At 35.1% G+C, this 22,261-nt stretch overlaps 1 protein-coding gene across 1 annotated transcript in view; it reads right to left on the reverse strand.

The window, feature by feature from the left end:
- LOC132174062 (uncharacterized) overlaps positions 1–22,261 on the reverse strand; it is a 63,064-nt gene that overhangs the window by 31,360 nt on the left and 9,443 nt on the right. Inside the window, exon 8 of the mRNA XM_088512573.1 lies at positions 20,489–20,495. Coding sequence (XP_088368699.1) covers positions 20,489–20,495 — 7 coding nt within the window. The remainder of the gene's footprint in view (positions 1–20,488; positions 20,496–22,261) is intronic.

Raw genomic sequence — 22,261 nt, forward strand, 5'->3', positions numbered from 1 at the left:
TAGCACAATTTTATTTATTTATTTATTTTATAAATAGACAGGCAAAAAGAAACAAAACAAACAGATAAAACAAACAAAAATAAAAAGATAGTGTGTCTTTCCTTACCCCCAAACTTGAATTACATATTGTCCTTAATATGTAGTGTAGAACTATGTTACCAGAAGGGAAGGAAACTCTGAGTGTGAAAAAGGCCAGGGTGTTCCCCAAACTTAGACACGAGAACATGCGTCGCAAAACTAATAGCAATATTTTCTTACAGAAACACGCATCACAAGGTTAATTGCTGTTAGAAACAAAAAGAAAATGACACGAAATAAAATGAAAAAAGAAAGAAAGAAGATGTGCGGAAAATAAAGTGGAAAAGAAAATTGACCTCACTTTACCCGATCATTCGGATATCCAACCAATCCCTTCCACCCTTTCTTCTTTAGCACTTCATAGCACTCAGGAAGAGTGCTTTGCCATCTTCGGTAGCCAACTTTCTTGCATTGAAGGAGCTTCTTAGGAAGATGGTTCCTAGATTTGTGCCCTTGCGTGCATAAGGCGCCCTTGAGTATTTTGGCATATGATAACTCTCTGAGACATTGAAGAAATGAAGCTTGGGGTTCATGATGTGTCTCTAAAGGGAGAGTGATGAAGGAAGGAGCTTTAATACTCACTTCCTTGTCATTGGACAAATTTGGAGTCAACGGGGGCTCAATTTGGTTCAGGTGCTCTACTGGCTCCAAGTGCTCCTCTTTCTCTTCCTCCTCCTTGTTATCAATGATGAGAGGCTCAGTTGCTAATGAAGATGTGTTAGGGAATGATATCACAGTGGTTTTCCCATTCTTAAGTCGCATCTCAGGAGAAGAATCCGATAAGGCCTCAGCTTGCTCAAGTAACTTGTCTAGGTCTAGGTCACATCCAAATTGAGCAAGGCACTCTCCCAAGGATCCTCAAGACTTGGCTCATTAACGATTTCCTCAATAATTTCTTCACTCCCAAGTGTCGTGGTGGCTTGGATATGCTCATAATGAAGATTGCTGGAATCATCATCAATTAGGTAGTGCCCTTCAGCCATCAACTGACTCTGAAGCTCTTCTTCCTCCATTCTGTTGAACTCAGCAACTAGATGATCAATCTGTCCTTCCAACCTTGCAATTGCTTGAGTGTTGTCCATAGTGGAATCTTCGATCTCTTGCAAGGCATGGCTATTGGATTGTATGACTTGGTCAGTTGTTTGCATGAACACTCTTAGCATGTCTTCCAATGATAATTTTGGTTGTGGAGCTTGAATGGAGGATTGGCCGATTAGTTGCATGAAGAATCTGAGAGTCTTCCAACGAAGATTTTTGAGGAGGAGGGTCATATGATGAAGGATGAAGGACTTGGTTTTCAAAGTGCGGATATTCATGATGGTGCAGTTCATGAACTTGGGGAGCATAATTTCCCGTAGCTTGAGCTGGCCATGAGAAATCAGAATGGTTGCTCCAGTCCGTGTTATAAAACTTTGAATTTGATTCAAACCTTGGGCTGGAGAAAGAAGTGTTCATTAGCTCATAAGAAAAATCAAAAAATTGCCCAAAGGATGGACAATATCCAACATGATGATGAGGATTGGAGCCATATGAACATGGTTCATGTTGGTTAAAAAGGTGAGATGAGTTGATAGGAGCAGGTGTCCTACAACTAGTTGAAACATGTTGCAACCAATTTTTGTTAAAATCATCCACAAAAAACATGCTTACTCTTATTCTTTAAAACAAAAAACACACTTCCACAAAAGTTTTTTTTATTTTTTATTTTTTTATTAAGAAATAAACAAAAATAAGTATTACAAAATTTAAACTAGCACAGAAACATAAAACTAAACAAAAATACCAATGAAAAGAGAAAAAAAAAAAAAACTTAAACACTCACAAAATGGACAAAAAATAAATTTGGCTAACTTTTAGGTGCTGATCCATCTTCGTGCAGTTTGTGGAGGTGCGCTCGAGCGCAAGATAGGTCGAATCGAGCGCTTGCGCTGATTCGTCAGTGATGCTACGTGCGTGCGCTCGAGCGTACATCTGCCTTGCGCTTGAGCGCAAGTTGGGCTCGATTGAGTGCAGGTGCACTCCTTGTTGCTGACTTTGAGCACGAGTGCGCTCGAGCGCTTTGGCAGGGACAGTTTCCCCGAAACTGCAAAACAAACCAGAAAAAAGAGAAAAAAAAAAAACAAAAAATTTCCTTTTTATTTATTTATTTTTTCCTTCTTTTTTATTTTGGTTTTTTTGAGAAAATGTATAGACACAAAAATACTAAAATCAAATTGCAAAAAAAAAAAAAAAAAAATCTAGCTAAAACTAGTAGAAAGATGAAATTAATCTAGACGTAAATTTTTTTAAAAAATACAAACAATTCCTCGGCAACGGCGCCAAACGTCTTGTGCAAATTTTAAATGCTCGCAAGTGCGAGATCGATCCCACAGAAAATTGTGTTTTTGAAAACAATTTTTATCTAGACTAATTAAATTCTAACCTAGTCCCGAAAATTGATTTGATTTTTGAAATTGAAAACAAAACAAAATTAATCAAAAGATAAATACGAAGGTTTCAAAATTAACACTCACCAAATCAAAAGCACACATTATTATGTTTATTCATACATCCGAATTTCAATAAAATCCTATGTATGTTCTGTTTTTGTTTTTTTTCATAAAATTAACCTATTGAAAGATTCAATGTATCCATCCATTATACAAATCACAACGCATATCTAACTTAAATCAAAATCATCAAATGTATCCGTTTGATTAACGAAAAACAATGGATATCCAATTTAAATTGAAAGATGCAATGTATCCGACGGATGAAACACATTGAATATCCAACTTTGGCACAAATATTAATCTAAACAATCAATTACAAGAACTTAATTGAATAATTGAATTGAAATGAACATACATTACACTAAACATCAGAATTGTATGAACAAAACATAAAAATATGCAAAAATGCACTTGAGCATAGTGAACTTGTGCTCGATCCCACTTCCAAAAATGCATTTTTCCAAGTTCTTTGCATCTTTCATATTAACACCACAGTTTTCCCTTAGCACCCTGCAAAACACTAAGACACAAAAACTAACAAAAACATTAAAACATAATAAAGCTAAGGGATTAACAAATGCAAATTAAGGGGTCCAAATATGCCATATTTGGCACTAAACAACTGTGGATCATTTTGTACCTTGTTGTTCTATGTAGGTATTTTTCATGGCTTAGTTTGTGGCTTTTAAGCTTGTGGTTGTGTTTTAGGTTTTAATTCTAGTTTAATGATGGTTTAGTATTTTGATAATGTTGGACATGGTTTCTTCTATATGATGGTGCTATTTTGGGTTAAGACTTTGTTCGGGATTGTGTCAAGACCTTAGGACTTGCTTAAAACTAGTTTGATAACTTTTTGGTTCGAGATTGGTTTTCTGCCGAACATCGAACATTTAATCCTCTTTGTTTGAACGTTTGATGTCAAGGCCGAACGTTCGAACCCCTCTATTCTGATGCTCAATGGTCCGGCAAAAAGTTTGTTTTGGGCATGTCTAGGTCTAGGACTTGTTTTAGCTTGAGTTAAGAACTAATGGTAGGTATTTTCTCAGATTCGAGGTTGTGGGGCCTCGATAAGATTTTGTGGACAAGCCTTACGACATAAGTATGTAAAAACTCACATAGGTAGTTGTTATTACTTTTTCGCATAGCATGATTATTTTATATATATCAAACGTGCATGTTAACTCTCATGAAATACATTTGGATTACTGTGGACTCTACTTTGTGAAAATGTGTGCTAATTAAGCAAGATAATGAAAGCGATGAGATTTGTAAAAGAGCATGCATGTAAAAGACGGAAAGAATAAAATTGCATCGTATAACATGGTACACCGGTACATGCGGGATAACAACAACCGGCTTACTAAATTTTTAAGGGTTAGCCCAATGGTCAAATATGTTTATTGTTTATGATGGGCATTGGATCCAATGGTTTTTCGTGACCGGTGCAACAATGCTTGAATTGTGGGTCACTACAGGACGGACATCATTAGCAGCATTGGCCACCCGATGTTGGACTTGGTCGGGCTGCTAGTGAATGGACGGTATTTGTATAATATTGTGGACACCGGTATTGTATTATATGTCACTCAAGACAGCGCCAACCCTACCAAGAAAGGGTTAAGGGTTATATACACTATATGAAGTTGAACTATGACGTGATTCTAATATTGCAACATGTACTATATTTATATCATATTCATGATCATTTGATGAACTATGAGTTCATCTGAGTTCACCATATAATGACATGTACGTCATGTGTATTTATACTCACTATATCGTCGGACTTACTCTTGTATCTTTTCCCGATACATGTATATATGTGCTGTTATAGCTAATTTAGCTGAAGATAGATTCCGGAAAGCATTTGGTTATTGTGATAGACTTGATCCAGATCATTTTTCAGGACATAGACCCCGTATTGTTCAAGTACATGTGGGACGCTCATGGAGCTGCCCGCCAAGATATGATAAAGATTATCTTTATAGTATACCGTGTTAAGTATAGGAAATAGTTAGATTTGGTTTGTAACCTATTGATGAATGGTCTTTGACCGTGACAATTGGACGTTTATCTATGTTATGAAACTTTAAGATTTACTCTGACTATTTATGATTGTGGGTTTAAGATTGTAGCTATCTCTGTTATGAGTGAAAAGTCTTCCGCTATAGACTCTCTTCAGAGATGATGTGATCCTTGAGTTTTGTTTATCTTGAAATAAGACTGGGAGGCGAACCATGAAGTCAATTACCAATTAATTGATTTCACTGAGGCATTATACTAACGAAGAGTACTAACTGCAGCTTCCCTAAATCCTATTCCCACTACAAAAAACGCAATCAATTTATGACGTGGTTACATTACACGACTTTTTGCCACGTCACTAATTACTGACGTGGCAAAAAATGCCACGTCAGTAAATATTTTTCTGATGTGGCAAAGTTGGAACATCAGTAATTATTGACGTGGTAAAATGCTGGCATGTCACTAAAAAAATAGCGGGACATTCAACTTTTTCCCTCTTCTTTCCTTCTTTTATTATTTATTATTTCTAGATCTTCTTTTATTATTTATTCTTTCCAGATCTTCTTTTCTTTTAATTCCAGATCTTCTTTCCTCTCTCAATTTGCCTCCTCTCTTTGCACGCGCGACCAGCTCCTTCTTCTCTCTCAATCTCTCTGCACGGCCAGCTCCCTCTTCTCTCTCAATCTCTCTGCACGGCAGTAGAAGAAAAGTAGAAGAAGAAGAAAAAGAAAAGGAGAAGAGAAGAAGAAGAGAAGCAGTAGAAAAAACAAAAAAAAAAAAAAAAAAAGGAGAAGAGAAGAAGAAGAAGAGAAGATAAGAAGATTTTTTAGGTTTTTGAAGATTTGTTGGGCTTGACATTTGGGTTTTTGATTTTTCAGGTTGATTTTTCGATTTGGGTTTTTGATTTTTTGAAGATTTTTTGAGTTTGGGTTTTTGAAAAGGAAAATGTTAAAGGCACAACACTAACCCAACTTAGGACCAACTTCTCTCCTACGTGTCATTTAACAACAAAAGAAATTGAGAGAGAGGATTTTGAGATTCCGAAAATTTGGGAAAGAAGACAATTTGTTTGGTTTAAAATTCAAATTTTTGTACACGTAGGAGAGAAGTTGGCCATGAGTTGGGTTTGTGTTGTGTCCGTATCAAACCTCTTTTGAAAATGGAGGAAAGAAGAGAGAGAGAGTGAGAAAATGGAGAAAAGAAGAGAAGGAGAGATTAGGTGTCAATTTTAATAATTTTTTAAAATTTATTGAGGTGTCAATTTTGACATGTCAGGTAATTTATTGACGTGTCAAAATTGGCACGTCAGAAAAAAAATTTTAATGCCTGACGTGTCAAATTTTGACACGTCAAAAATTTCTGACGTGTTACTAATGACAAGTCAAAAATTTTCCGTTTCTGACACTCAAAATTTTAATGCCTGACACACGTCAAAAATGCCACGTTAGTAACATTTACTGACGTGTCAGACCACCTAACACGTCAAAAAATGCATGTCAGGAAAAAATTCTTTTTTTGTAGTGTCCCTTCCCTAAATGTAAGGAGAGCTCCTAAAATTAAAAACCATGCAACAAACTCCCTTGGTGTTTCCTAAACCAAAGGAACACCAAGATGGGGGTTTGTTTGGTTTTTTATTGGCCGATTCCACGCTCAAAACAAGTCTATGATCGTAAACTTTTGTGGGGTAGTTTTACACATAGGGTTTAGAGTCGAAATTCCTTAAAAATGCCAAGTATAGTATCCTTTGTTCGCAAGTTCGTTCAAATGTGCCCTGTTAAATGAAGAGACAAACTGATGTGTCCGGAAATCTATGCCCGCAAATCTGTGTGCAACTGTTTGGATGTGACATTGAAGTTGAGAGCATAATATGTCTCGTTCACAGATCTGTTTGCAGATGTCCGGATGTGCCTTCTCAGATGGAGTTACAAAATGTCTTGTTCACAAATTCGTCCTCAGGCTTGTAGACGTGATATTGAAACAAAATGTCTCGTCCGCAACGCTGATGTGTGTACGCCTGCACGGTTAATAGCTTGAAATCCTAGCCATGTTTGGACGGCCTCACTTACATGCATGTCTCGACACCGCTAGCTGATTTGCACAGATTGAAGTTCTAATTGAACAAAGAAGTTAGTGTATTGGTTTACATTATATAACTTCTTGTTATGCACGACTTTCAAAGTGCTGAAGCTATTGTGATTACTAAGTACTTAGCCTTTTGATTTCTTTGTGTGCCAAGAGACAATTCTGTAGTGAGCTTTCATTGATTAATCTCTTGGAGTCTTATTCAAACCACACCTTCACCAAACAACAAACCTTTAGTCTAATAAGAGTTCCACTTAAGGAGATCAAATAGAAGAATATAGAGGTTCTCGGAGAACTAACACCATAGTGGTCAAGTAGGTCGTTTATCTAGCACAAGAAAGCACTACAAAAAAAAGGGTATTTTTTAACGTGGCAAACAGTAACTCATGTTTGCCACGTCAAAAAATATTGATGTGTCTAAGTAAACACGTCAACAAAAATATTGTTGACATGCTGTATTTTAACACGTTAAAGCTTTTTGACTTTAAAAAGGGTATTTTTTGACGTGGCAAACAATAACTCATGTTTGCCACGTCAAAAAATATATATTGACGTGTCTAAGTAAACACGTCAACAAAAATATTGTTGACGTGCCGCATTTTAACATGTCAAAGTTTTTTGACGTGTTAGTATAACACGTCAAAAGTTTTTGATGTATTAGGATGACACGTTAAAAACTTTTGACGCGTTCATTTAACACGTCAAAAACTTTTGACGCGTTCATTCGACACGTCAAAAGTTTTTGACGTGTTGTAGTTAACACGTCAAAACATTTTGACGTGTCTAATCAACACGGCAAAAAAAAAAAAAAAAATTAACGTTTGTAAATAATTAGGAAATAATTGATGTGAAAAATCTGTATTAAAAAACAATTAATTTTAATTGGCATAAAAAATTAATTTTGATTGAGTCGGAAAATTAAGTTTATCATATTAGTATAAATTAATTGGTATATATGCATACGCATATATATCACATGCATGCCAATATGCATGCATAATCATTCTATATATTGTATACCAATTAATATAATTTTCACATGCATGCATATAATTCAACCATTTCATTAACATTAATTTGAACATGATATTATCATGCATAAATCAGTCTAGTAATATTAACATGATAGTAATATTAATTTTTTAAAAATATATAAGACATATTGAATACATTTATTTTATAAAACATGCAAATCTCACATGAACTCGGCCAACACAAAATATGTGGTCGGTGAGTGGATTATTGAGCACTCATTAAAAAATATATTTAATTATCTATACATCTAGAATATTAATTTATTTTTTCTCTAATTAATTGTAATTGTGTTGTATGGATAATGTATTATATAAGAGGAAAAAATTATATAATAGAATAAATATAATTTTAATAGAAATTATATGATAGAGTAAATATAATTTTAATAGAAATATAATTTAATATATAATTTTAATAAAATTAAAAGTAAAATAAATGTAATTCATAATTATATTTTAAATTATATAATATAATTAAATATATTATTATTGGTTTTTGACGTCTCACACATGGCACGTCAAAAACTTTTGACATGTTGTAGTTAACACGTCAACAAAAAAAAAAAAAAAAAAAAAAATTAACATTTGTAAATAATTAGGAAATAATTGATATAAAAAATCTGTATTAAAAAACAAATAATTTTAATTGGCATAAAAAATTAATTTTGATTGGATAGGAAAATTAAGTTTATCTTATTAGTATAAATTAATTGGTATATATGCATACGTGTATATATCACATGCATGCTAATATGCATGCATAATCATTCTATATATTGTATACCAATTAATATAATTTTCACATGCATGCAAATAATTCAACCATTTCATTAACATTAATTTGAACATGATATTATCATGCATAAATCAGTCTAGTAATATTAACATGATTGTCATATTAATTTTTTTAAAATATATAAGACATACTGAATACATTTATTTTACAAGACCCGCAAACCTCACATGAACTCGGCCAACACAAAATATGTGGTCGATGAGTGGATTATTGAGCTCTCATTAAAAAATATAGTTAATTATCTATACATCTACAATATTAATTTATTTATTCTCTAATTAATTGTAATTGTGTTGTATGGATAATGTGTTATATAAGAGGAAAACATTATATAATAGAATAAATATAATTTTAATAGAAATTATATGATAGAGTAAATGTAATTTAATAGAAATATAATTTATAATTCTATTTAATTATAATTTAATAGAATATTATGGGTTTTTGACGTGCCACACATGGCATGTCAAGAAGCTTCTTGACGCGTCTGTATTGACACGTCAAGAAGCTTCCTCGGGAAGGCGCGTCCAGCTACGCCTTCCTAGCTTGCTTTTCCTTCAATTTTTTTTCTTTCTTTTTCCTTCTTCCCTCTCTTTCTTTTTCTTCCCTCTCTTTCTTTCTCTCCCCCGCGCAACTCCGGTCCACCTGTAGATCCTCCGCCATTTTTTTTCTCCATCGATCAGCCTGGCCGGTCACCTCTGCAGCATTTCTCTCACCTGCGTCCTCTCAGTCAGACCGGCCGTTCCCTCTCTTTTTCACGTGGTGGTTCTCTCTCTCGCCGGCGCACGTCACCGCCGCTGCTCCCTCCGGCGACCACGACCTCAAGCCCCGAAGGCCCTCTCACGCGTTCTCCGACTCGAAAATCAGGTATATATATATATTGGAATATAGATACTAATTTATTTATTAGATAATTAAATAAATAAATAAATTAGTAATTTACAGTGTGTATTATTATATATTGTTGATGGAGTTGTATTAGCAAATTAATTTTACATGTTAGCTAGTTAATTTATTTGCTTAAGATATATTATGCTTTGTAATATTACTTGTTTGACATATATGTTTTGTATATGGTGAGAATATTGTTTAATGTATTTGTATGCACAATTACGTGCCCTAATAGTTTGAAATTAGTTTTTTTTGGGGAATTTTGCATTTAGATTTAGAACCATATTTTGTGTAGGTTTTGCTTGTGCACCTTATCATAACCCAAAAAAAAAAAAAAAAAAAAAACAAATAACAAGGGCATATCTATTTTGGTCGTTAATTAGTGTTTAGATTTTGAAAATTTAGAATAAGTATGTAAATGCTAAGATGCGTAAGTACAAAGTAAAAAACAACTAACATAGGTTGCTGGATTTATTTTATCTACACTTCCCATACAAATGCATAAATGTTATAATAAACGGAAAAAGAAAACCAACTTTTAACCAAGCTAGCAATATGTAATTTATTTAGGGTCTCCATATGTAAAAAAATTAATTTAGGTCTTACAAATTTAGATTATGTAAATGTCATAAAAAATGAAAACAAAAAAATTGCAGCAAATAAGATAGCCACATATATTTTATCAAGGGTCGCCATGTGGCACGTCAAATGTTTTTAAATTTGGACCTTAATTTTGTTTAGGTTTTGCAAATTTAGATTATGTAGATGTTATAATTAAAACTCAATGTATGTGTTTATTTGTTAAAAATAAACAAAAAATTGAAACGATGTACTTAAAGAAACACAAAAAAAAAAAAAAAAAAAAAAAAAAATTTAAGTAACTAACTTAGATTTATTTTATTCAGTTAGGGTTCCAGTAACTAAAGCTATGGATAAGAGTTGGATGACAAAGTCTAGGGGTACGAGGGAAAAAAAAAAAAAGCAGCGCCACCCGCCGGGTTTGGTATTTGACCACTTGACAGGGAGTAAGGGAATAATGATTGCATACAGAACCTGGTATTATCATGGGGAGAAGCCTGTCCGGTCTCTTGTTGCAGTCTCTACTTCGACTACCACGAACACAGATCAGGGTATTGGCGCAACACAGGGTGAAAACATGCAGTCAATATTGCGTGATCTATTCGGCATGCACGGTGTCATGAAAGACAATTGTGAGCCTGAAGCGGCGGTGCAGGGGAATGAAGAAACTGTGAATGAAGAAGCCGACGATGGTGATGTACTAAATTACAATAACTTGCTTAAGAAGGCAGAGAAGCCACTTCTTGATGGGACCAAACATAGCAAGCTTAGTGCTACTGTACATCTGTACAGTTTGAAGTGTGTTGGCGGACTTAGTAACGCAATATTTTCATCTTTTCTTGAGTTCATCAATTAGTTGCTGCCTCCTAGTGATGAAGCTTTGCCAGTTAATACATATGAGACAAAAAAGTTTCTAAGGGGCATGGGCCTTGGGTGTGAGAAGATTCCGGCGTGTCGTAATGATTATATGTTATTCTGGAAGAATAATAAGGATTTGGATACATGTACTGTTTGTGGAGTATATAAGTGGAAGGATGAAATTCAATTGGATGAGGATGGTCAACCTATATCATCAAGTAAAAAACGCCCGATGAAGGTGTTGCGGTGGTTTCCACTCATACCACGACTACAGAGATTATTTATGTCAGAGCATACTGCTCCTTATATAAGGTGGCATGCAGAAGGCTGGACTAAGGACAGTGTATTGAGCCATCCAACTGATGGTGAAGCGTGGAGGGCATTCGATAATTTGCATCCAGACTTTTCGGCGGACAACAAGAACGTCAGGCTTGGACTAACCTCGGATGGATTTAATCAATTCGGGAACATGAGCACATCCCACAGCACTTGGCTTGTAATGCTTCTACCGTACAACTTGCCTCCTTGGACGTGCATGAAACAAACGTCATTTATACTATCCCTGATAATCCCAGGCCCAAAGTCACCTGGAATGGATCTAGATGTCTACCTACGACCCTTAATTGAGGAGTTCCAGGAACTATGGATTGTAGGTGTACGCACATTTGACGTGTCCAAAAAAAAGAACTTTGTGCTGCGGGCGCAGTTGATGTGGACAATTAATGACTTCCCGGCATACGCAGATTTGTCCGGGTGGCCTAACAGGGGTGAGAAGGCATGTCCCTGCTGTATGTACTCGACGAGGTCCAGGCGGTTAAAACACGACAGGAAATTTTGTTATATGGGGCACAGGCGATACTTGCCCATTGATCATCCATGGAGGAGGAATAAAATAACATTTAACGGCAAACAAGAATTTGAATGTGCCCTCGACGTGCCAAGTGGAGATGAAATTCTTAGACAATTACAAGATATGGCATATGGGGATGAGAATGCCGGTAAGGCAAGGACGGATAATAGGAAAAAAGAGAAGAAACAGAAGAAGAGTGGGCCGACAGAAAGAGAAGGTGAGACTACTAACGTATTGTGGAAGAAGAAAAATGTTTTCTTTAGGTTGCCGTATTGGAAAGATAATCTATTGCGGCACAACCTTGATGTCATGCACATTGAGAAAAATGTGATGGACAACATTCTTGGCACAATACTAGACATTCCAAGAAAAACGGAGGACAACATCTAAGCCCGCACAGACTTGCAAGAAATGGGGTTAAGACATACACTTCATCCGTACACGGGCGAGGATGGTCAAACATATATGCCCGCACCTTGCCACACGATGCCTAAGGATGAGAAAACACATTTTTTGAAAGTGCTTCGAAATGTAAGGGTGCCGGACGGATATGCCTCAAATATTTCTCGATGTGTACGACTTAGTGATCCTACGATATTTGGTTTGAAGAGCCATGACAGTCACGTAATTATGCAACAACTTCTCCCTATTGCATTGCGTGGATCATTGCCAAGAAATGTGGTTAGACCACTTGTCGGGATGTCTGCATTCTTCAGGGACCTATGTTCAACGTCATTGACACAAGATGATATGGACCGACTAGAGGGTGATATTTATATTACTTTGTGCCAAATGGACTGTAGGTGTACGCACATTTGACGTCTTCCCCCCAAATTTTTTTACTGTGATGGTTCACTTGGTCGTGCATCTTGTCCGTGAATGTCGACTCGGTGGACCGGTACAGTATAGGTGGATGTATCCGGCAGAGAGGTAAAATAACTTTACCAATATTCATCAAATTATTTTTTCTTCGATATAAAACCATCACTAAATGTAATGAATGAATTATGATCATATGTAGAAGCCTTGGGGTGTTCAAATCTAATGTTTGCAATAAAGCGGCTCCTAAGGGCTGCATTGCAGAGGGCTACACAGCAATAGAGTTGGTGGCGTTCTGCTCAAGGTATCTAGATCATGCACCAACATTTCACAATAGGGCTCTAAGAAACCTGGATGGTTCAAAGGGGGCGGGATCACGAGTCATCCTCAACTGTGTCACATTGACACAAATTCACCGATACATTATGTTTATCTCGGACGAGTTCCTTCAACTACGGACGTAAGTCGTGTTAGTAGTGTATGCAGGTTCAATATCACCTTGCACCCTTAGTTGAGAATTATAATATAATTTAAACTTTGTATTGTAGGGTGCACATGGATACACTTAGGCGATCATGCGATAGGGGGCGAACGACGGAGGATTAGTTGGAAACCCAACATCATGCGCTGTTCTACGATTGGTACCGTAACTACGTAAGACTACCGTGATGTTTAACTGTTACAGACCTATTATATTTAGTTATTGGTTCATGACAACTAACAAAACTAACTTTCTTATGGTCAATTGTATGTAATATACTCGCAAGTCGATCGATTGGACAATCGACAAAGGTAGGAAATAGGTGACAAACTGGTAATGCATTGTAATGGGCCGAAGGCCACAGCTACCAGATATAACAGATATGTGGTTAATGGGAAGTTGTTTCGCACTATTGCATTCGATGATGGAAACATGACGTAGAACAGCGGGGTGTGCGTGCCAACTGTTGATGGCGAAACGTACTATGGGAAGTTGATGGAAATAATTGAGGTGGAGTACTTCAACAGGACTAAGTATGTTTTGTTCAAGTACGATTGGACGGACAACACGAGGGACAGAGGGTACAAGGTAGACGAGTATGGCATACTGCTTGTTAGCTTCAAAAACCTTGTCCACCGAGGCCAAAAAATTACTGATGAGCCTTATGTGCTAACATCACAAGTTGACCAAGTCTTTTACGTCCAAGATGAAAGGGACCCTGATTGGGCTTGTGTTGTAAGGACTAAACCTAGAAACGCATACGGCGTTGGACAAGGTGAAGGTCCTGATGATGAAAGTGTCAACTACTTTGAGTGTGAGCCGCTCCTATTGACCAGCAATAATGAAATGGATCCGCAGGATGACATTGACTACATCCGACAAGACTTAGATCCGTATGTGGTTAAAAAAAATTTAAAACTTTAATAATATATATAGTTCACATTATTTTGACGTATTTAATGTTATTTCTTTCCACATTGATTGGTTATTGTGGTACATATTTTATCTATTATATACATAATTAATTGGGTATATTATGTGTTTTGCAGGTTGACATGAGTACGAGGGGGAAGAGTAGACGACGAGGGTCCCTACAGATAGACGACTAGGGGTATAGACCCTTACTTCCTGAGCATGGGGAAGGGTCTCAGCAGGTTCCGTATCACACAGAGGCCTCATATGATCTTGGTACTCCGATACCTACCATGAGCAAGATAGGGCTATGTGCACATGGTGAGGTAGAGAGGTTGTTCCCCCCCGAGTTGAACACGAGTATCCCATACAGTGAGCCATCGCAGCCGGATGACAGCGAGACACAATACTATGGGGAGCACGTGGATGATGGCTCAGGTCACTCGGAGCCCGATGATCCTCCAGAAGTGTTGGGCATTCGCTAGGTCCGGACAATAAGTAAGTATATATGCTTCAAATACTCATATTGAATATGTATAAAATTTATGTAGTTACTATTAAATTTCAAATAATTAACATTTGCAATTATTAATGTATTAGGGATCGGGGGAGACAGGAGCACCCAATTTCAGGTGGTGGACATCCCACCATCGAACAAGACGTGGGAGGTCCCCCCCGGGCAAAAAATCGTCTGCGAGTACAATAAGGCGTGGCAACCCGTAGGATTTAGCGGAATGAAATTCAGAAGGGAGACCAGCAATGTCATAAGGGCCGGGAATTATGTTAGGCTCCGGGATGAATGGGAGCATGTACCTCCCCATGCGAAGCAAGATGTATGGGACGCCTTGATGGTATGATTAAATTCTATCTCCTATTTTCACACGTATATTTCAATATTTTAAACGTTGTTAATGTGTGAAATTATACGCCTAATTTTTTCAACTTATATATGCAGACTGAGTTCTACATGCGGCCTAAGTACGATCTCGAGTCGATTAAAAGGGACGCCTTCAAAGATATGGGCGTGAAGCTGAAGAGTTGGAGACACTCTGTAAAACGCTCGTTAAAAATCATGGCGGGCGATACTCCAGACTCAGTGAAGGCGAGAATGGGTGAGGCTGCCGTTAGGGGATACGACGCCGAGGACTTGAATGTCTTGTTGGCGAGATGGTGCGACCCGAAGAATCAGGTAGGTCCGGAGTGTTTTTAGAATCTGTCATCTTGATTGGTTCGCTTTGTTCATAGACTTGTGATGATCGATCTCCCGTTGTTGATTATTGTACATGTTTGGGTGTTTTCTAAATAATTTTAGCTTTTTTATTTTTTTTTATTTTCGTGATTCATGATGCATTGACATACAACTCAGAGATCATCATAATTTCTTCAAATTTTTATTGTACATTTGTTAATTGGAACGTACAGTTCGTGCCTAGCACTTGGCTGGATTGGATGAGAACAATATTTTCTCGTTTTCAGCTCGTTTTGGAATAGAAATAGTTACTTAGAATATGAAATTACCAACCAAAAGTAAAACGCACATTAATTGGACCCTTTGATAATTAAAAGCAGCCAATTAGATTGTGTAATTAAGCAAACATATAATGTGGTCATTTAATTATGAGGTGCAAAAATGGGATGGATGTGAAGCTTCATCTAGCCTTTACGCGGCCTTTAGGAAGTCTATGATTTGATTGTAAAGGCCCAACAAACAAGTTAAACATCTATTGCAATCGCACGATTAGAAGCTTACCTTTTTCTTCTTCTTTTTTTTTTTTTTTTTAATTTCTTTCTCTAATTAATTAGAAGCTTACTTTAAATAAGATGGGTTACGGGTACATATCATGATTAGAGTTTATCTAATGTTTCGCAGAAAAATATATAGAATCAGTAATTACGAGCTTCAAAACATTTTATGAACGACATATATAGAAGTTATTTTTTAAAGACAAAATAGGAAGAAAAAGAAAAATATTTATGCTTCTTATTTTGAAGTTGTTATTTCCCAAAAAACAACTTTTAGGAACCAAAAACAGAACATGGAAAAATGGGGGAAAAAAAAAACCATTTTGAGTCTAATATTATTGTTTTTATGTTAAATCGAATTTCTGTGGCAAGGGGGGCCATGTACTTGGAAATTTATTAAGGAAGGTAGAGAAATTTGATCCATAATCCATCCCAATGACCCATCTAATTGGTGTTTTGAAACAACATTATCAATTGCATATATATATATATATAGTAAAGAAATATATGAATATATCTGAATAGGAAGACAAAATGAGCAATTAGCTAGTGGAATTAATTGTAATTGTTTAGTTTCATTAATTGTAATTGGGTTAGGTCTGATATTTTAAGAGTGATATACATGTAGGAGTTTGCTGCCAAGATGAAGGAATTGTGAGCAAAAAACAACACACCTCATTGCACCGGGTCGATGAGCTTCGCTAGGGCGACATATCAAGATGTATTTATATATCTTTACTATATATATATATATAGTCGGTTGTTTAGGTCTATGTTTTTCTTAATTTTTTTTTTTTTTTTTTTTTTTTTTTTTTGTATTGATTTTTTTTCTATGCAAACCGTATCATTGGGCACTCCTCCGACTCGAGCGCAAAGTTAAATCTCGACTCACACAAAGAAGGGTGGTGGCTATCCAAATGACGTGGTTAGAGAGAGATGCGTAAGTACTCAAGCATATATATTTTGATAAATTATTTATGATTAACGTTTCGATACTAACCTGTTTTTTAATGTACAGGAGAGAATGAGGGAATTGATACTCATTGAGCCGACAAATACTAAGACCGTGACGGAAGGGACGGTACGGTGGACACCTGATGACGCATATGCTCAGGCGCATGGAAATAAGCCTGAGTATGCTGGCAGGGTCCGCCAGCTGGGTCCGAATGTGCAGCCGGTGCGGGGCAGCATATATTCGTACTATACACCATCCCAGACATGGTTTCAAAATTTTTGGAGCTCCTCGTTCTCACAGATAACAGATAGAATTAGGGAACTTGAAGGGGAGCCGGCACAAGAAAGACGTGTGATGGAAGAAGAGTGGGCAGCACAAAGAAGTGCGATGGATGAGATGGCGAGGCAGATTGAAGCACAAAAAGTCTAGATAACAGAAAAAGGTGCTATGATTGAGGCCCGTTTCCGCCAGATCGAGGCCATGTTCGGGTCGACGTCTGGATCTGCGCCCCACAGAGGTAATGATATATTTTATTTTGTTTTTGTAACAACTGTTAACTGTTAGAAACAACTGTTAGAAACCCCTAGTTACAGCGGTCCATTTTAGAACTTACGTATATTTGCATCATATTATAGAGTAATTTTGAATTTTTGTATTGATTATTATTGGTTCACAACTTATTTGCAAGTAATGCAGATTAAGAATTGGGGGATGACTGTGTTGAGTTGGGCACCACACGTCGTTTATCATCACTGTTTGTTAAGTTCTATATACATACTATTGTTTATTGTTTTGTATATAGTTAGATCAAACTATATGTTTGTTGAGACTAATTGAAACGTATTTCTAGTAGATAGTCCAGAAGTGTTTTATTGTATATTTGTTTTGCCTTGTGTTAGAACATGTTTTCGATGTATATATATGTTTTGTTATGTGTTGTGTTGGAATGTAGTATGTGTGTTGGAATTTTGTTTAATGAAGTTGTGTTGGAATTTCATACGTATTGAATGTATTGGAAATTTGATATGTATTAGATATTGGATATGTATTGGGTATATATTATTGGATATTGGATATATATTATTGGATATTGGATATTAGATATTGGATATATATTATTAGATATTGGATATTGGCTATATATATTGGATATTTGATGATGGTCGATGCATCAATTTTAAGTTGGTTTTCATGGGATTCACTAAATGTGAGATTTTTGAGTTAAAATTGGCAATTTTGCTAAACTTGGTGAAAGCAGCTGTTTTTATGGTGGCTATGGAAGCAATGGAAACTTTCTTTGAACCTCATAGTATGTTCTTGTATTTGATAATGGGTGGGCTGGAACTATTAGTAGCTATATTAGAAACTTGCTTAGAAGTTTGAAGTCTAGTTTAACTTGATTTTATAAATTTGAGCTTTGTGTTAGGCAGCCATTTATGAACACTATTGAGTTTCTTGGAAAAATGTTGAAAGAAATTATGAGGTGGGTTGTTGTGGTTGAGCTACTTCTAAGTAGAGTGTGGTTGTTGGAAGTGGATTTTGGGTTTCATGTTTAGGCTATAAATACAGTAACTATAGCATTATTGAGCTAATTTAATAAAACTTTTTAGAGGATGCTTTTTGCTTTTTAGTTGAAAAAATATTTTGATGTGATGTAAATGTGAAAGCAGTTTAGAATGTTTTGTGTTTGAAGTTGTGTGTTAATACTTTTACTTTTTTGCTAAAAAGTAAAAACCTTCCTTAATAAGCGTTATCAAACGAGGCCAATATTTTCTTATAACTTTGCCTTGCTTGCTTTACTTCCGGTTAAGTTAGAGTAGTCTCTAGTTGAATGGTTATTTGATAGATGGACTTTGTTTTGGTTAGGCCAGAATTGAATTATTTGAGGCGGTTGGAAGATATTTGTGAACTTTGTATATGAAATGTTGGCTATTGGGTGTGCTTGCAAGGTAATTGGAATCAGTTCATTCTAGATTTTTCTTAAATGATTTTGTTACTCATAGTTGAATATTATCTATATATGAATGTGCATAACAATGTTTTTGGATATTTCTGAATTTGAATTGAAAAATATTGCAAATGTTGCATGTGAATTTTTTTTTTTTTTTAAGTTTAATTGTAAACTCTTTATGTTTTAGTATAGGAAAGGTAAAACTCATTATAATCCTATTAGCATTTTCAGATGGCTCCTTCTAGTTAGATGTTTTTGGTGAAGATTTGCAGAGGCCTTCATTTAGAATATATTTATGTGGATTATGGATTGGATTATGTATGGAATATTGGATTATGTGAATTATGGATTGGATTATGTATTGGATATTAGATTATGTATTAGATATTGGATTATGGATTGGATTATGTATGTGGATTATGTATGTGGATTAGGTATTGAATATTGGAATCGGATTTGGATATTAGAAATATTGGAATATTGAAATTATTGTATTGGAATATCAAGAATATTGGAATTGGAATATTGTAATCATTTCTTATTAAAAATATATATATCTATATATATTTTTTGACGTGTCAAACCGGCATGACACGTCAAAAAACCATATGTATAAATTTTTGACGTGGCAGTTTTGCCACGTCAAAAACTTTTGACGTGTTGAGTGTCAGCACCTCAAAAAAGGTTTTTGACGTGGCAGTTAAAAAATTTTGACGTGCTAAAAACTGACACGTCAAAAACAATTTCTGATGTGGCTATGTTCATATGTCAAAAACTTTTGACGTGACATTGTTGCCACGTAAAAAAAAAAAATTTTGACGTGTTGCTCCCAATACGTCAAAAGTTTTTGACGTGGCATTGTAGACATGTCAAAAATCTGAAAATTTTGACACCCACCCTTTTAACTGTTGATAAACGTCAAAAACCGCACGTCAAAAACTCCTAATAAAAAATTATCACCATTTTTGTAGTGAAGTGTCATACACAAAGGGTTTGTGACTATAAAATTTTTGTAAATTTCTCATTCCTTTATAATAAACTGATTTCTTAGGTTTGGCTGGCTCAAAGTGTTTTACCATTGAAGAGTTCTTCTAAGAGTTTCACATCATCAACAAAAATCTTATGGTTTTTAAAAGCTAGTTTGGAAGAAATTTACTTCAACGTAATTCAGTAGGTGACAATGGTCGTCTGTGACATTTTTTTTAATATTTTTACGAGTCATTTATTGTCATTCTACTAATTTAGAAACCTAAATATTATTTTTTGAGAAACCCAAAAATGTTTAATGACACTTGTCACCAGTGGCGGAGAGAAGCAGGGGCGACCTGGGGGCGGTCGCCCCTGGTAAAAAAAAAAAAAAAAAATTTTAAAATTTTTTTTTTTGGCTGAATTGTTTACTGCCCCAGGTAACAAAATTTTGTTTTTTTTTTTTTTTTTTTTTAAAAAAAAAAAAGTAAAAAACTTCTCCAGCTGTTTCGGTTTCACATTAAAAAAAAGAAGAAAAAAAAAGTCAAGAAATTTAATGTTTATTTATCAATATTTGGCATTTTGTTTATCTTATTCTAAAACAATATTGTTTTTTTTTTTTTTTTGGTGTGTTTATATAGTACTTTGGGATTTTTTTCAAGCATCAACAAGTTTTAGAAGATTATTACCAATCTTAGATTTATTCTTTTTATTAATTCATTTTAGGCTAATAGCTATCGGAATATGCTAATAATTTTATTATAATATCATTAGAGTATGAGAAGTAAACAATTATTAAAACAATACTTCGTAGCAAAATGAAAGATAAATTTCTTAAAGATAATTTACTTGTCTACATTGAAAGGGGAATTACTTGTCTAAAATTATTATAATAATTTTATTATAATATCACATAGAATGCAATTTTAGGCACTTTGTATTTTGTATTTTCCTTTACTTTTGTACTAGTGCCTACATGGTAACTAATATATCAATTTAGCATCTAAATATGCTTTTTGTGATACATATATTATGGTATAATTTTTTTTTATTATTGTATTTACCATATTATAATAAAAATATAATATATAAAGAGAAAAAAAATTATTTATCATTATATTTTATTATTTTATTGACGCCCCCGGTAGAATGAACTCCTGGATCCGCCACTGCTTGTCACATATTCAAATAGGTTTGTGAAAATTTCGTCCAAATGGGTTTGGATGAAATTTGTGTCATTTTTTAAATAGCATGTGATGATAAGCACAGGCTTTTGAATAAAATTTAGGGTTAAATACTTTTTTGCCACATATGGTTTAACAACTTTATTTTTTGCCTCGTCGGTTTCATTTTGTATAAGAGGTGGTACCTTAATAATGACAACAAACGGAGATGGTACGTTCGTCTAAATTCCGTCTAAAATTTGATGGAAAGCCACGTCAGCACCATTAAAAAATTGACATGTGTTCACATACTAATTTAAAAATTTAAAATTATTAAAAAAATAAGAAAAGAAAAAAAAAAAAGAAAAAGGGAAAGCCACCCCTTTGGACAGCTTCGGGGTGGCCGGCCAACCCCATTTGGCCCTAAGGGGTAGCCAGCCAAACCCTATGTGAGTGGTTCGGTCACTCCCAATTTGCAAAATGGGGATAGTTTTACTGTTGGGGGTGGCTTGGCCCGGAGAATATATATATTTTGTTTACAAAGCAATTTATTTTTAGTGTTCCACAGAAGAAAGTACTTCCAAAATGAAAAAGCAAACGATACTCATTTTCAAACAGGTCAACTGCAATATCCCTCTAGAGAAAGCAATTTATAAATATCACGATAGTAAGTATTTATGATACCCGTATTTTAGCTTTTGTGTTTGGAGAAAGTATTTGTTCCATTATTAATATTTAAAATTGCTGCATCTAACTGGATACATAATTTTATATTATTCAAATAAAAAAATGTGTCAACATTAACTTCATATACACTTTTAAATTCACCAACATTGACTACGTACATCACATCTTTATTGATTAGGAAACTCACAATAACTATTATTTGATCAAATTAAAAGTTGAAATTTGATGCGGAAACTTCAATACTCTAGAAAAACAATTTATAAATATGGAAACAGTAAGTATTTTATATTTAGGGTAAAGTCCTCTTAACCCCCTCAAACTACCACCCCAATGACAATCTACCCCACAAACTATCAATTGCGACAATTTACTCTCCAAACTACCAAAACAATGACAATGTACCCCAAATTCTAAAAAAATGACAAAATTACCCTTACTAAAATAAAAACAAAAATACTAAAATTTATAAAAATAAAAAAATAAAAAAGTATAAAAATAAATAAATAAAAAGCAAAACAGGGTGCTAGACCACCCCTGGTTGGCCGGACCACCCCTAGGTAACTGGGGATGTTCCGGCCACCAACCAGGGGGTGGATCAACCACCCCCTAGCGTTTTTGGGCATGGCCAATGGACCTATAATCCATCCTAGCTGAGCCATGCTCGAAGCCTCCATGCCAGAGACAGCACTCCTGATCCTATCACCCCTGTTATCATATGCGCTACTGCCGTCCATACATTCCCTATTTCCTTTCATCATCATCATCTTTCACACATTAGAAAGATTGTCATTTGTGTGGTAGTTTGAAGGGGTTAAGATGACTTTACCCTTATATTTATGATACTATATCTTAGCTATATGTGTTTGAATAGAGTCTCTGGGGCTGTAAGCAAGCATAAT

The sequence above is a fragment of the Corylus avellana genome, chromosome 2 (assembly GCF_965113065.1).
Source record: "Corylus avellana chromosome 2, dhCorAvel1.hap1.2, whole genome shotgun sequence".
Classification (NCBI taxonomy): domain Eukaryota; kingdom Viridiplantae; phylum Streptophyta; class Magnoliopsida; order Fagales; family Betulaceae; genus Corylus; species Corylus avellana.